General features: G+C 45.3%; 2 protein-coding genes across 2 annotated transcripts in view; both read right to left on the bottom strand.

The window, feature by feature from the left end:
* LOC142312571 (uncharacterized) overlaps positions 1 to 16,261 on the bottom strand; it is a 60,547-nt gene that overhangs the window by 39,662 nt on the left and 4,624 nt on the right. The window lies entirely within an intron of this gene.
* LOC142310671 (uncharacterized) lies at positions 623 to 15,115 on the bottom strand. The gene is made up of 6 exons (XM_075348255.1): positions 14,970 to 15,115; positions 13,487 to 13,666; positions 13,281 to 13,404; positions 6,368 to 6,435; positions 5,517 to 5,637; positions 623 to 2,976 (listed from the first exon to the last, which is right to left on the bottom strand). The coding sequence occupies exons 1-6, from the start codon at positions 15,045 to 15,047 to the stop codon at positions 1,766 to 1,768; spliced, it is 1,782 nt and encodes a 593-aa protein (XP_075204370.1). The 5' UTR covers positions 15,048 to 15,115; the 3' UTR covers positions 623 to 1,765.

Below are 16,261 nucleotides of genomic sequence, written 5' to 3'. Positions count from 1 at the left end.
ATTCTACCAGAGCCGTGGGTGCGTCCTGGGCTTTGCGGCACCAGGCTACGGCTCAGCAGGTGTGTCAGGCAGCTACCTGGTCGAGCCTGCACACTTTCACGAAACACTATCAGGTGCATACCTATGCTTCGGCAGAAGCCAGCCTAGGTAGGCAAGTCCTTCAGGCGGCGGTTGCCCACCTGTAGGAAGGGGCCGTCTTACGGCTCTATTACGAGGTTTCACTTTACCCACCCAGGGACTGCTTTTGGACGTCCCAATTGTCTGGGTCTCCCAATGGAGCGACAAAGAAGAAGGGAATTTTGTTTACTTACCGTAAATTCCTTTTCTTCTAGCTCCAATTGGGAGACCCAGCACCCGCCCCTGTTCCCTTCGGGCTGTTGTTCTTTGTGTACACATGTTGTTCATGTTGAATGGTTTCAGTTCTCCGAAATTTCTTCGGATTGAATTTACTTTAAACCAATTTATAACTTTTCCTCCTTCTTGCTTTTGCACCAAAACTGAGGAGCCCGTGAGGCACGGGGGGTGTATAGGCAGAAGGGGAGGGGCTTTACACTTTTAAGTGTAATACTTTGTGTGGCCTCCGGAGGCAGAAGCTATACACCCAATTGTCTGGGTCTCCCAATTGGAGCTAGAAGAAAAGGAATTTACGGTAAGTAAACAAAATTCCCTTCTTTTTGTCTTTTATTTCCAATACAGTTGTTTTTGGCTGTTTGTGATTTCACTTACAGATTAGTAATGGGGGTCTTAGACGCTTCCCCCTTACTAAATCGAGGGTTTAGCAGCAGATGCGGGATACCATTAACTCCCTATTATGCAGATTGCCACTGCACCAGGGTAATAGGAAGCGCTAGGACAAAATGGCACTGACAAGGATAGTCGACTATCCTTGTCAGTGCTATTTTGTCCCGAAGAAGGGGGGTTTGACCCCAGAAACGCGTTGACCTGTATATAGCGTTCTTAATAAAGACTTGGATGATTTAATTTCCGTCTCTGGAGTGGTGACAAGCGTGGCAAGAAAAAATGGTTTCCTTTGATGTTCCTAGCTGCCTGATTCTCCGGTGCTGCAGCCATCTCCACCATTATATGTTCTTCCAGGTGTTGTGACCTATCACAACCCCTACAGGGGAGTACAATCTTTCACCTCCTCTCCTCTCATATACCGGGTAAGACCCTATTGCACCTCTCTGTCCAGAGGTTCTCTTTTTTATATGTTCAGCATAATAGGTTTTACTTGTGAAACGTTTTCCACACTCTAAACAGCAATATGGCTTTTCACCTGTGTGACTTTTCTGATGTCTATTAGATGGGATTTACGTGTAAAACATTTTCAACATTCTGAACATGAATATGGCTACTCCCCAGTATGAATTCTCTGATGATTAACAAAATGTGATCTCTTATTGAAACATTTCCTATATTCTGAACATGAGTACCATTTCTCTCCCGTGTGACTTCTCTTATGTCTAACAAGATATGATTTCTGTTTAAAATGTTTACCACATTCTGAACGTGAATACGGCTTCTCCCCTTTGTGAATTCTCTTATGTATAACAAGAATAGATTTTGTGCCAAGACATTTTCCACATTCTAAACATGAATAAAGTTTCTCCGCTGTGTGGTTTCTTAGATGCATATCAAGAGCTAATCTCATTTTAAAACACTTTTTCTCATTTGGAACATTAATATGGTGTCTCACTTGTGTGAGTTTTCGGATGTCTAACAAGATTGATTTAGTTGGAAAACATTTCCCTCATTCTGAACATTACTATGGCTTCTTCCGTGTGTGAATTTTCTTATGTTTGACAAGAGCAGATTTACTACGAAAACACTTTCCACATTCTAAACATGAATACGGCTTTTCACCTGTGTGTTTTCTTTGATGTACAACAAGAGCTTGACTTCTTTGAAAACATTCCTCACATTCTGAACATGAATACCGTTTCTCTCCTGTGTGAATTCTCTGATGAGTAACAAGATTTGATTTATGTTTAAAATATTTACCACATTCGGAACATGAATACGGCGTCTCCCCTGTGTGAATTCTCTTATGTGCAAACAAACCAGACCTATTGCTAAAACATTTTCCACATTCTAAACATGAATAAGGTTTCTCCCCTGTGTGGGTTCTTACATGAATAACAAGAGCTATTCTTGTTTTAAAACCTTTTTCACATTCGGAACATGAATATGGTTTCTCACTTGTGTGACTTTTCTGATGTTTAACAAGATCTGATTTAGTTGGAAAACATTTTCCACATTCTGGACATGAATATGGCATCTCCCCTGTGTGAGTTTTCTGATGTATAACAAGATATGATTTAAATGGAAAACATTTTCCACATTCAGAACAGGAATATGGCTTCTCACCTGTGTGAATTTTCTTATGTCTGACAAGAATAGATTTAGTACTAAAACATTTTCCACATTCTGAACATGAATATAGCTTCTCACCTGTGTGAATTTTTTTATGCACAACAAGACCAGATTTCTTGCTAAAACATTTTCCACATTCGGAACATGTATGTGGCTTCTCGCCTGTGTGTTTTCTTAGATGTACTATAAGATCTGATTTAGCTGTAAAACATTTGTCACATTCAGAACATGAATATGGCTTCTCACCCGTGTGTCTTCTTAGATGTACTACAAAATGTGATCTAGTTGTAAAACATTTGTCACATTCAGAACATGAATACGGCTTATCCCCTGTGTGTATTCTCTGATGTACAACAAGATTTGCTTTGTTGTTATAACATTTTTTACATTCTGAACATGAAAATGGCTTATTTCCTTTTAGAGTTGCTGGATATTTCATACCCATTCTGTGAATTTTACTTTGCTCTTCAGTCTGTGATGAATCAGAAGATGAGTGTATATCAGGAACAGTTGCATGTACTTCATGTGTATCTTGTGAGTTATCAGGATTTTCTGCCTTTAAATCAAACGTCAGATGTCCCTCTGCGCTCCGATTACAGTCATCTGCCAAAAATTGAATCTAATTTGATTATTTATGAACAAGAAAAAAAACAACTTTAAAAACATGTTGCAAATTTACCAGCATCAGTAAGTCACATGAAAAACAAGCCCTCATACTACTCCATGAACAGAAAAATAATAATAAAAAAATAAAATATATATATGAAATATCTTTTACAAATTTCAGAATTTTTCTTTCACCACTAAATAAAATACAAAGCTATACAGGATTGGCATCGCTGTGATTGTACTGATATGAAGAGTCATGTTTCAACTTCTTACTTATCATTAAAACAAAAAAAAAAACAAAACGCAATTGCGGGATTTGGTCACCACCTCCCCTTCCAGTACAACGTATAGTAACGTGTCATTCAAAACTACAACTTGTCTCATCAAAAAACAAGCTCTTATATAGCGGTCGCCAAAAATATAGAAAAAAGTTATAGGTCCTGAAAGAGGAGAAAAGAACAAAAAAAATAAATAAATATATATATATAAATGGGTTGCGGCGGGAAGGGTTTAAAGAAAAGGTTAATGAGGATATTACAGAATATAGAATGAGCGTAATATGCAATTTAATTGGAATAATTGGGGTTGAGAATCCACATTTCCCAGCTCTTTGTCTACTTAGAATAAAAAGTTGCAGTGATGCAATCATTTTTTCATATATAAATGTAATATTCCCATAGCCTGGCATAGAAGAGGGTAAGAAGATATTCAGCTCTTTTATCACCCTCCCGTAGTTATGTCAACATATAATGTACACCACCGTGTATAAAGAATGTAAATATATAATATTAATATTTAACTTTTATTATCACCATTAATCAAATAAAAATATTGTTAAAATGTCCCTATTTTTGACCAAGAAATCCCAGTTTGTGGGATAGTAGAGGACATGCCGGGTCCTCAATGTTAATTCCTAGGCTAATATTGGGAATATATTATCCCTTATAATAATAAATTAATAAACAGCACTGTGATCATGACACATAAATAAGTCTATATGTCAAATGAATTAGGCCGGCATGGAACAGACACTGAACAAAAATATGAAATGCAATTCATTTTTTTTTTTTGCTCCCATTTTTCATGAGCTGAACTCAGAGATCTAAGACTTTTTCTATGTACAACAGGCACTGATTGTTGCAGCTGCTGTCCGGGTGGCCGGTCTCAGACGATCATGGAGGGGAAGATGCTGGATGTGGAGGTCCTGGGCTGCTGTGGTTACACATGGTCTGTGGTTGTGAGTCCGGTTGGATATTCTGCCAAATTCTCTGACATACCTTTGCAGACGACTTATGGTAGAGAAATGAACATTCAATTCACAGGCAACAGCTCTGGTGACATTCCTGCAGTCAGTATTACAACTGCACGCTCCATCAACAACTTCAACATCTGTGGCATTGTGCTGTGTGATAAAACTGCATATTTTAGAATGCCCTTCTATAGTGGCCAGCCTAAGGCACACTTAGTAGTAATCCTGCTGTCTAATCAGCACCTTGATATGCCGCACCTGTGAGGAGGATGGATTATCTCAGCAGAGGAGAAGTGCTCAGTAAAGGCCCCGTCACACTAAGCAACATCGCTAGCAACATCGCTGGTAACGAACAACTTTTGTGACGTTGCTAGCGATGTTGCTGTGTGTGACATCCAGCAACAACCTGGCCCCTGCTGTGAGGTCGTTGGTTGTTGCTGAATGTCCTGGGCCATTTTTTAGTTGTTGCTGTCCCGCTGTGAAGCACAGATCGCTGTGTGTGACAGCGAGACAGCAACAACTAATGTGCAGTGAGCAGGAGCCGGCTTCTGCGGAGGCTGGTAACCAATGTAAACATCGGGTAACCAAGAAGCCCTGTCCTTGGTTACCCGATATTTACCTTTGATACCAGCCTCCTCCGCTCTCACTGTCAGTGCCGGCTCCTGCTCTGTGCACATGTAGCTGCAGCACACATCAGGTAATTAACCCGATGTGTGCTGTAACTAGGAGAGCAAGGAGCCAGCACTAAGCATTGTGCGCTGCTCCCTGCTCTGTGCACATTTAGCTGCAGCACACATCGGGTTAATTAACCTGATGTGTGCTGTAACTAGGAGACTGGGGGCTTGTCACTGGTTGTTGGTGAGCTCACCAGCAACTCGTGTAGCCACGCTCCAGCGATCCCTGCCAGGTCAGGTTGCTGGTGGGATCGCTGGAGCGTCGCAGTGTGACAGCTCACCAGCAACCTCCTAGCAACTTACCAGCGATCCCTATCGTTGTTGGGATCGCTGGTAAGTTGCTTAGTGTGACTGGACCTTTACACAGATTTACACAAATTTGTGAAAAACATTTGAGAGATAAAGGTCTTTTGTACATAGAAAAAGTCTAAGATCTCTGAGTTTAGCTCATAAAAAAATGGGAGGAAAACAAAAGTGTTGTGTTTATATTTTTAGTGAGTCTGTTGAAAGTGAAATCTGGTGAGAGATCCACTTTACCAAATTCAACATAAATCTGCTGCATCCAGTGGAGAAAAGGAATATGTGATCTGCATTCAGTGGCCACTACTCACCGGAGCCGTCATCTGTCGGAGTCTCCTTCTTACACTGCTCGTCACCCCTCACATATTCCTCCTCTTCTTCCATTATGTCTGTAGTAGGACAATGGTGCAGAACTTCATCCTGATTCACAAGCTGTGAAAACAATGTGCTAAAAAGTGACCGGATACTTGGAGATTTCACATGGAATGAATAGATGACCAGAAAAGATCATTGAAGGGTTATTTCCCCCCAAAAAAGCAAGTTATCCCCTATACATTGTAGTTTCGCAGGGGCCCAACTGCTGGGACAGCAGATCCGGAGATCCTGTGAATGCAGCGCTGCAGCCCGTCCTGAAAAGAGTGAAGGTGCGCATGCTGGGCTTCTGCTCCATTCATTGTCTATGGGACTGATGTAAATAACTGAGCACTGTACTTCCAAGTCCCACTGACAATGAATGAAGCGGAGGTTGAGCATGCGCACCTTTGCTCTTTTCAGTAAGGGGCTGCAGAGCCACACATTCTCGGGGTCATAGAGCCCCAATCTCAGGATCAATGAAGAGACCGGTGGTCAAACCCCCAGTGATAGTCATTCCTTATTCCATGGATAGGGAATAACGTGTTTTGGTAACATCCCTTTAATTAGCGGGATGACTAAAGCTCACATTACAGCAAAGAGCTACTCATCTGCCATATAAATCCAACCGGTCAGTTCCTTTCCCAACATTTTCCACAGCCAGAGACGTGTGAGGAGATCCAGACCCCATGTAACGTCTGTGGTCAGATGCCTTCTCCGCCATGTATAAATCATATAATAATGCTGGACGCAGAACACGACCTGCACAGCCTCCTACACATCAGATCCCTACAACCTCCTCCCCACTGACCTGATGATCCTGTGACCTGTCCTGAGCTTCGGGATGTCTCGCTGGTGTCGTCCTCTTACTGCTTCTTACTGTAGGAAAGACATAAGGATATAATATATATATATATATATATATATATATATATATATATATATATATATACATACATACATACATACATACATACATACATACATACATACATATATATACACACACACACACACACACACACACACACACACAATGTTTCTAAATCAATATCTAATATCTCTAAATCAATCGTACTTCTGTGAGATCATTCTTTCCAGCTATATAGCGACACTGATTGAGAGTCAATTTCTCCGGCTGTTGTGCAAATGGAACAAAAAACAGGTATAAATGACAGGCAATTATCAATACACGCCCTATAAAGTTGCGGTTCTGCAGGTAGTGATCACGGACCATTTCACTGTTCTCATCATTTTTGGCTGTTGTTTTGGTCACTTTTGCATTTTGTCATTGCTTTCACCCTTAAGGGGGCTTTACATGCATCGACATCGCTAACAAGATGTCGTTGGGGTCACGGAATTCGTGATGCGATGGCCTCGTTAGCGACGTCATTGCGTGTGAAACGTACGAACGACCACTATCGATCAAAAATACTCACCTAATTGTTGATCGTTGACACGTCGTTCTAATCCCAAATATTGTTGCTGTTGCAGGACGCAGGTTGTTCTTCGTTCCTGAGGCAGCACACATCGCTACGTGTGACACCCCAGGAACGAGGAACAGCTTACCTGCGTCCTCCGGCAACGAGGTGGGCGTGACTTTCTTTCGGCTGCTCTCCGCCCCTCCGCTTCTATTGGACGGCTGCCGGGTGACGTCACTGTGACGCCACACGAACCGCCCCCTTAGAAAGGAGGCGGTTCGCCCGCCACAGCGACGTCGGTAGGTTCGTGTGACGGGTGTAAGCGATGTTGTGCACCACGGGCAACGATTTGCCCATGACGCACAACCGACGGGGGCGGGTGCTTTCAACAGCGACATCGCTAGTGATGTCACTGCGTGTAAAGCAGCCTCTAGAGGTAGCATGAGGCAGTGTTTACAACCCACAGAAGTTGCTCAGGGAGTGCAAGTCATCCAGGATGATACATCAATGCGAGCTGTGCCTGTCTGTCACCATTGTGTCCAGAGCATGAAGCAGATACCAGAAGACAGGCCAGTACACCAGGAGACGCGAAAGAGGGCGTAGGAGGGCAACAACCCCGCAGCAAGACCGCTACCTCCTCCTTTGTGCAAGGAGGAACAGGAAGAGCAGTGCCAGAGCCCTGCAAATTGACCTCCAACAGCCACTAATATCCATGTGTCTGCTCAAACTGTCAGAAGCAGACTCCATAAGGGTGGTATGAGGACCCGACGTCCACAAGTGGGTGTTATGCTAACAACCCAACACTGCAGGGCAATTGACATTTGCCACAGAACACCAGGATTGGCAAATTCGCCACTGGCGGCCTGTGCTCTTCACAGATGAAAGCAGGTTCACACTGAGCACATGTGACAGAGTCTGGAGACCCCGTGGAGAGAAATCTGCTGCCTGCAACATCCTCCAGGATGACTGGTTTAGCAGTGGGTCGGTAATGGTATGAGGCAGCATTTCTTTGGAGGGCCGACAACCTTCCATGTGCTCACCAGAGGTACCCTGACTGCCATTAGGTACTGGGATGAGATCCTCAGACCTGTTGTGAGACCATATGCTTTTGCGGTTGGCCCTGGGTTCTTTTTGATGCATAACAATGCTAGGCCTCATGTGGCTCACGTGTGTCAGCAGTTCCTGCATGATGAAGGCTTTCATGCTATGGACTGGCCCTCCCGTTCATGATGTTTCATTCTATACAGCAATGCCACATTGCACCAAGACTGTCCAGGAGTTGACTGATGCTTTAGGGCATGTGCCCACTTTGCTTTTTTTCATGCGTTTCTGCAGCGTTTTGAGCTGCAGCATTTGAATGCAAAATTGCATGAGTTATGATTTCCAGGCAAAGTCTATGGAAAACAGGGCTTTCTTGTGCGCACGATGCATTTACAAACGCTGCATTTTAGTTGCGGAAAATTTGTCAATAATCCCTGCATTTGAAGAAGCAACATGTCAATTGTTTTTGCCATTTTTGCAGCGTTTTAATAATATTGAAGTCAATGAGAAATGTCTAAATGCATATTTTTCAAGAAAGAATGTGTTTCACTTGCTTTTTACTAGCGATCTGCATGCGTTTTTGACATAATAAACGCAGGTCTTTCGATCTCTCTGTCGGTCTCACTCTCGGTCTCTGTCTCTATCTCTGTCCATGTCGGTCTCTCCCTCCCACCCCCTCTCTCATACTCACCGATCCACGATCACCGGCGCGGCGCTGCATGGTGTTCACACTGTGGCGGCTTCTCCGCTTTTGAAAATGCCGGCCACTCATTAATCCTTCACGTATTCCCTGCTTGCTCCGCCCACCGGCGCCTATGATTGGTTGCAGTCAGACACTCCCCCACGCTGAGTGACAGCTGTCTCACTGCAATCAATCACAGCCGCCGGTGGGCGTGTCTATATCGAGCAGTTAAAAAAAAAAAAAATATATATAAATAATCTAAAAAAAAAAAACACACAACAACGACGTGCGGTCCCCCCCTATTTGGATACCAACCAGGGTAAAGCCACACGGCTGAAGGCTGGTATTCTCAGGATGGGGAGCTCCACGTTATGGGGAGCCCCGCAGCCTAACAATAACAGCCGGCAACTGCCCGGAATTGCCGCATCCATTAGATGCGACAGTCCCTGGACTCTACCCAGCTCATCCCGAATTGCCCTGGTGCGGTGGCAAACAGGGTAATAAAGGAGTTAATGGCAGCAGCCCATAGCTGCCACTAAGTCCTAGGTTAATTATGACAGGCGTCTCCCCGAGATACCTTCCATGATTAACCTGTAAGTTAAAGAAAATAAAACACACACATCCAAAAAATCCTTTATTTGTAATGAAAGACAAAAAAACCCAAAAAAAACCAACACCTCTTTTACCAATTTATTAATCCCTCAAAAACACCTCCAGGTCCGACGTAATCCACGCAAGGTCCCACAACGCTTCCAGCTCTGCTACATCGGAAGCTGACATGAGCGGCCGTAGAACACCACCACTCCTGTGAGCTCCATGCAGCAACGGTCGCACGGTCAGCTGTGCTTTCACTCAGGTTACTCGAGGCCACCGCTCTTAGGTGGAGGACTGCTGCTGTGGCCGCGAGTAACCTGAGTGAAAGCACAGCTGACCGCGCGGCTCACTGCAGTCACTCAGGGGATTTGCGATCACAGGTGAGTCCTTCATGTGTGACCGCAAATAAAGCCGCGGCACACGCACAGAGCCGCGCGATCACAATGAAGTCGGGTGAAGTTCATCCGAGTTCATTCCGATCGCGCAGCTCTGTCTCGCAGCCAGCCATGCTCTTTTTCACAGTGTGGTCGGCTCTGCTGCAAGTCTATGGTGATGCTGCAGAGCCAAGTGGGACCGCACTGTGAAAAATATACTTTCTGGATGCTTTTCCACTCTGCCTATGGCAGAGCAAATGTGTCGCCCTGGGCAAGCCAGGGGACACAGGTCACAACACCACCACACCCCACACTCCAGGTAGGCACATCACAGCTAACCAGAAATCCTTGTTGCCTTCCTCCAGAGGCTGATGATTCACACCAGGGGGTGGGCCAGGCGGTTGGCTCCGCCCACCAAGGAGATCACAGCTCTGGAGGCGGGAAGTACCAGGCAGAGTAGCCCGGGAAGGGCAAGAGTAAACAACAGAGTTTGAGTGAGGAGCTAAGTGAAGGAGTAAACAAGTAGTGAAAGTGGAAAAGTGGTAAAGGAGGAAAGCAAGTGAGGTGACAAGAAGAAAGGAAAGCCTGAAGGGTCCAGCTTTGTGTAGGGCCAGAACAGCAAGGTCAGCGACGGCGGTGACCGTCTGGAGTGGGACCGTTTGGAAGTTCCTGGAAGGACCCCGTTGGCTGTGTGCCCGGTGGTCTGGAGCAGTGTTCCGAAGGACAGTCAGCACCAGGGCAGGGGCCTCTCGGACCCCGGCAAGGCTAGGAGTCGCCAAATTTGCCGAATCCGTCAGTGAAGGGGACGTAGATCCCCCAACAACCAAGTCCCGATTGAAGGCAACAGTCCAACCTGAAACAGAGAGACACCGCCACCGCCAAGGCACCAGTTTCTCAGGGCCAGCGCCTGCGGGCAAAGTGTAGAGCTCCTCCGGCCCAGATTGTAGTCGGGGAGCGGGTAACCGGAGGGAATCCACCGCTACCACAAGTCAACCATAGGTGCAAGGAAGAGGGACATCACCGTCACCTACCGGGAGTGCAGGTGCAGCCGTCTGTGGGACCGTCCTACCAGCCGTTTGGTTTACCGTACAAACTGTGTCCGTGTCTCAGGCTGAGTGAGTACCACAGTGCCGCAAGGCACAGCGCTGTCCCCCCCGCGTCCCTGCGCCCACCAGGCCCCGCACCTCACAAACCATCACCGGGCCCCGGGATCACCAACCCCTGCCCACGGAGGGGCAACACAACACCTGGCTGCTCCGCATCACCATCCCCGGGATCCCCGCATTGAGCAGCGGTGGTGAAATCACCACAACCGTGGGTGGCGTCACGAACTATAACAATCCCCGCACCCAACCAACCCCTTTCACTCACGGGCGAGGAGTGCCGCTCGAGAAAACCCCCGGGATCCGGCCTACGGCTCGAGCCACCACTGAGCAGCGGCCGCCGGACCCGAGCAGAAGGGGGCGAGCGCAGTGTGCTGACACCCTCCTCCCCGCCCGCGACACAAGCATCCAGAACGCATGAATTCTCCAGGAATGTCCGCACGTTGCGTTCTGCCGAATGCTTCTCAGAATGCAGCTTTTTCGGCTGCGTTCTGAGATGCACAGGCAGTGACTTACACGCTGCGGAATTGAACGCAAAGTGTGCACATGGCCTTAATCCAGGTCTGTGAGGTGATCCCTCAGGAGAACATCTGCCGCATCATCAGGAGCATACCCAGGCGTTGTATTGAGGTCAGACAGGCACGTTGTGGAGGCCACACACAATACTGAGCCTCATTTGACTTCATACCATTTTAATTTTGTCTTGTTTTGATTTTCATTTTATGTGTATGGACGTCACTTGTTCTCTCTATCAATAAGGGGATTTTTTATTTTTTTCTCCAATAGAGATTTATTTTGATGTTTAACCCTCCCTGTCCTGTGAGTATTAGACAGTAGCAAATATACAGTTGCCAAGGTTCTCCGGTAAAACCATCGCCTATCTTAGGGCCACGGTCACACGTTCAGTATTTGGTATTTTACCTCAGTGTTTGTAGCCGAAACCAGGGGCGGGTGATAAATCCAGCAGTGGGGATGTGTTTCTATTGGACTTTTTCAGTGATTGTTCCACTCCTGATTTTGGTTACAAATACTGAACATAGCCAAGCTTGTATGTTTTTATATTGTTTCTGAAAAATAAAAATATATCAAAAAAGTTAGATTAAAAAAAAAAGTTAGAGTAGAGTGGGGCCCTGCAAAATGAGTCTACCTCGTCATGGTGGCAGGCTTAAAAAAAAAATCTTTGGACCAAAATAAACTCTGATGGCTGTGTATGTGATACGGTGTTCAATGTGAATGGTTAATGTGTGATTGCTGAGGTTGTAGTGCAGAAGTGGAGTTTTTCCAAGAGTGATAGTGGAACTGTGGAAGGGTTGAGGGCTGGAGGCAGAGTCTGGGTGGAGCCTCAAGGGGGCCCCGAAATTTTGCCAGAATGAGGCCCTGAAATTCATTGTGGTGGCCCTGCATGTATGTAATTTTACTTAATTTTCATCTTACTGAAAGTTTTTTTTCTTCAGTTGTTGGTCAACATTTAAAGATTTTCCTAAAAAGACGAATCGCTTTAAAGGGAACCTGTCAGCAGAAATTTCGCCTAAAAGATTCCCCCCTCTGCAGCTCCTGGGCTGCATTCTAGAAAGGTCCCTGTTATTATTGTGCCCCCTGTGAGACCAAAATAAAGACTTTATAAAGTGGTACCTTTTTGTATGCAGATTCTGTAAATGTGACACGGGGGCGGGCTGCCTGATGGCCGTTAGTCTGCCTCCTGCCGCTTTAGGCCGTCCCCCATCGCCGATTTCCATAGCTGTGGACGCCGCCCAGTGCTCCACAGGTCCCCGCGCATGCCCAGTGCTCATCTCTCGTGGATGAGCACTGTGCCCAGTGTCACCGCTGGTGACGTGCGCGCAGGCTTTAGATTATGGGCGGTGCTGTGATGTTTATTACCAAGCAACCGCCCATAATCGCGGGACCGCGCTTTCCCCGTCGGCGTCCTTCGTTCTGCGCAAACGCGGTGCTGCTGACCCCACGTCACCTCCTTCCCATCTTGCCCTGAGGCAGGAAATAGATAGAAGGAGGTGACGTGGTGTCAGCAGCACCGCGCTTGCGCAGAACGAAAAACGCCGAGGGGGAAAGCGCGGTCCCGCGATTATGGGCGGTTGCTTGGTAATAAACATCACAGCACCGCCCATAATCTAAAGCCTGCGCGCACGTCACCAGCGGTGACACTGGGTACAGTGCTCATCCACGAGAGATGAGCACTGGGCATGCGCGGGGACCTGTGGAGCACTGGGTGGCGTCCACAGCTATGGAAATCAGCGATGGGGGACGGCCTAAAGCGGCAGGAGGCAGAATAACGGCCATCAGGCAGCCCGCCCCCGTGTCACATTTACAGAATCTGCATACAAAAAGGTACCACTTTATAAAGACTTTATTTTGGTCTCACAGGGGGCACAATAATAACAGGCACCTTTCTAGAATGCAGCCCAGGAGCTGCAGAGGGGGAATCTTTTAGGTTTTGGGCGAAATTTCTGCTGACAGGTTCCCTTTAACAGATGTTTGTATTTAGTCCTATTACCTGGTGATGTGTGGGGCAGACTTTCCTCCATCATGATGTTCTTGTACTGATCCTTGTGACCTTCTAGATACTCCCACTCCTCCATGGAGAAATAGACAGTTACGTCCTGACACCTTATAGGAACCTGACACACACAATGATACCGTCATCCCCGGATCCCTTCATAGCGTTACTGTATAATGTCCCAGCATTCCCAGCAGTGTCACCTCTCCAGTCAGCAGCTCAATCATCTTGTAGGTGAGTTCTAGGATCTTCTGGTCATTGATGTCCTCATGTATCCGGGGGTGCGGTGGAGGCCCCGGGATTGGGCTCAGGGTTCCTCCCCATCCCTCAGACACAGGGGCCTGACAGCGCTCACCAGAGGTCTTCTTCACCACTATGTAATCCTGTTTATGGAGAGACAATAATAAATATCACTACAGACATTTCTATAGTTCCTCCAGTTACAATGCTGCTTAAATGTTTGTGAACCCTTCAGTATTTTCCATATTTCTGCATAACTTTAACCCAGAATTACATCACATTTTCATAGAAGTTCTAAAAATAGATAAACAATCAAATAAAATACAGGAGTAAAAAATAGATAATTACTTACTGGTAACTGGGTTTTCCAGACCCACGACAGCACAAAGGAGAGAGATGATCCGCCCCAAGGGCAAGAAACCCCCTTTTTTCCCCGAACCTCTGTGGCCAATTAGTGTAATACACCACCTCCAAGGAACAGAAAAAATAAAAAGAGGAAGGGAAAATAGAGGCTGTGGTCATGGGTCTGGAAAACCCAATTAAAATTAGGAGATAATTTGACAGTGAAATAAGAGTCTGGTGTTATCATTCAATAGAGTGACAATTAGGTGTTCTATTTAAAAAGCAGAGATCTATCAAAATCAACAACATATTTATGGAAATGTATCAAAAAAAATTCTGAGGACCCTGGAAGAAATGTTTATTCTCTTCAGGCATGAAAAGGTCATAAAACCATTGTTAAACAGTTTGGACTCCACCAATCCACAGTCAAATTGTGTAGAAAAATAGAGATTCAAGACCAACAAAAAGCAAAGTGTATAATAATCCACAAGGTCTCAAAGGAACCCAAGGTAACTTCAAAGCAACTAAAGGCCTCTCACACATTAGATAATGATAAAGTTCATGCGTCCACCATCAGATAACATTGAAAAATAATGGTGTGCATAGCAAGATTGTCAGGAGAAAGTCACTGCTCTGCAAAAATAACATTGCTGCCAGTCTGCAGTTTGCTAAAGATTACTTGAACAAGCCAAAAGGATACTGGAATAATGTCTTCTGGACGGCTAAGACTAAAATAGAGATTTGGGGTTTATATGAGAAACATTATGTCTAGAGAAAAAAAAAGCTGCATTAGAGCATAAAACCCTCCTCCCATCTGTGACACACGATGGCGGTAGTATCATGGCTTTACCATTCACAGACACGTCACACTGGATCATTCTCATCTAAAAAATTATGAAGTGGAATTTTTTTTTGGACTCATTTGTTTGATTTGGGGTTTTATCTACTTTTAGGACTCATATGAAAGTGTAATACAGTTTTAGGTAAAATTTATGCAGTAATATGGCCAATTCTGAAGGGTTCACAAACTTTCAGGCACCACTGAATGTCCATCTCTTATTCCCATAGATAGTGATGTAATGTGAGGTCACCAGAACCTCTCACCTCTCCAGTAATCCGGAAGAGGATCTCCAGGGTGAGGTTTATTAACCTCTCCACCATCTGGTCTCTGTCCTTATTCATCCTCGATGGGTCAATCAGGAAAATTATGTTATCAAGAAGATCTTCACTGAGAGGATCCTAGCTTGTTGGAATCTGAAAGGAAAGAAGATGAGCCGGAGTAAAATCATCCAAAATCCCATTGAAAAAAAATACCATTAAAGATTAGAAGGGAACATGTTATTCACATCCTGGGAAAAAATCCTCACGTGAGCTCCGTCCACACGTGGCAGATGATGGCTGTATTTAACAGCCAACATTTGTTTCTAACAGCCGCCATTTAAATGTAACGCTCACTGGTGCCTACGGGCATCGGCTCCGATCGGACATTACAGAGTAACACATAATTCAACACATACTATGAGGACTGAGGGTCCTTTTTGCAAGCTTACAATCTAAGAGGAAACAGTGGGAACACAAAAGATGAAAAAAAGTTCTTGTCATCAAATAATGCTGCATGAACTGGTCATCATCCAGTGTCTGTACCCAGGGGCGGAACTATTGTGGTTACAGGGATTGCAACCGTGACCAGGCCCAGAAGTGCAGGGGGCCTGCCGGCCCCAGCTTCAGCTGGATGTGTATCTGAGACTGCACATCCAGTTGAAATGCATCGTGGTGCAGAGACCCGTCGGGTCCCTGTACTGCGATACACACTTTCGGCCAAACAGAAGCCGGCAGCTTTCATCTGCATCTCAGTGACTGAGAGCGGCGCATGGTAATGAGGTCATGCATTGCAATAGCACCAATACTGATGAAAGCTGCCGGCCACTGTGCGCTGGCTTAAAAAAAAAAAAAAAAAAGAAAATCAATATTCCACAAAGGGAGGGTGATTTGAATAAATTCCTCAAAAAAAGACAGGCTTACTGAATCCATGAATTGAGTACTTCTGCTCCAAAAGGTCTAAACCGTGATTATGATCTCCAGTCTTTTCTATAAATTTATCATGTAATGTTAGGCCCTGTGCGCAGTAGAAAGTGGATTTTTCTTAAGAATATTCCGCACCCTCTGAAAGATTACCGCAGCAAAACCTGTTGGTGAAAAAACCGCAGTGTGCGCACAGCATTTTTTTTTTCCATAGGTTTTGCTGGGGAAGGACTGCAGAAAGGTTATGAACATTTTCTGCAGCAAAACCGCTGCAAAAACAGGGCCTTATTCCTTTTTCTTTTAGACCAAATATTGATCCTGTCTTATGGCTTCCTCTGCTATTTTGCACCGAGCACCTCCACTGCTTAATAACA

The sequence above is a fragment of the Anomaloglossus baeobatrachus genome, chromosome 5 (genome assembly GCF_048569485.1).
Source record: "Anomaloglossus baeobatrachus isolate aAnoBae1 chromosome 5, aAnoBae1.hap1, whole genome shotgun sequence".
Taxonomy (NCBI): Eukaryota; Metazoa; Chordata; class Amphibia; order Anura; family Aromobatidae; genus Anomaloglossus; species Anomaloglossus baeobatrachus.
This window is presented reverse-complemented; position numbering and strand designations above follow the sequence as displayed.

Excerpts from the sequence above, each read along its gene's own strand:
- LOC142310671 (XM_075348255.1), bottom strand. The coding sequence starts at position 15,047 with ATGAATAAGGACAGAGACCAGATGGTGGAGAGGTTAATAAACCTCACC. Across the intron at positions 6,436-13,280 it reads TCTGCCCCACACATCACCAG|TAAGAAGCAGTAAGAGGACG; the intron begins GTAATAGGACTA and ends TCTTTCCTACAG. Across the intron at positions 2,977-5,516 it reads TCCGACAGATGACGGCTCCG|ATGACTGTAATCGGAGCGCA; the intron begins GTGAGTAGTGGC and ends AATTTTTGGCAG.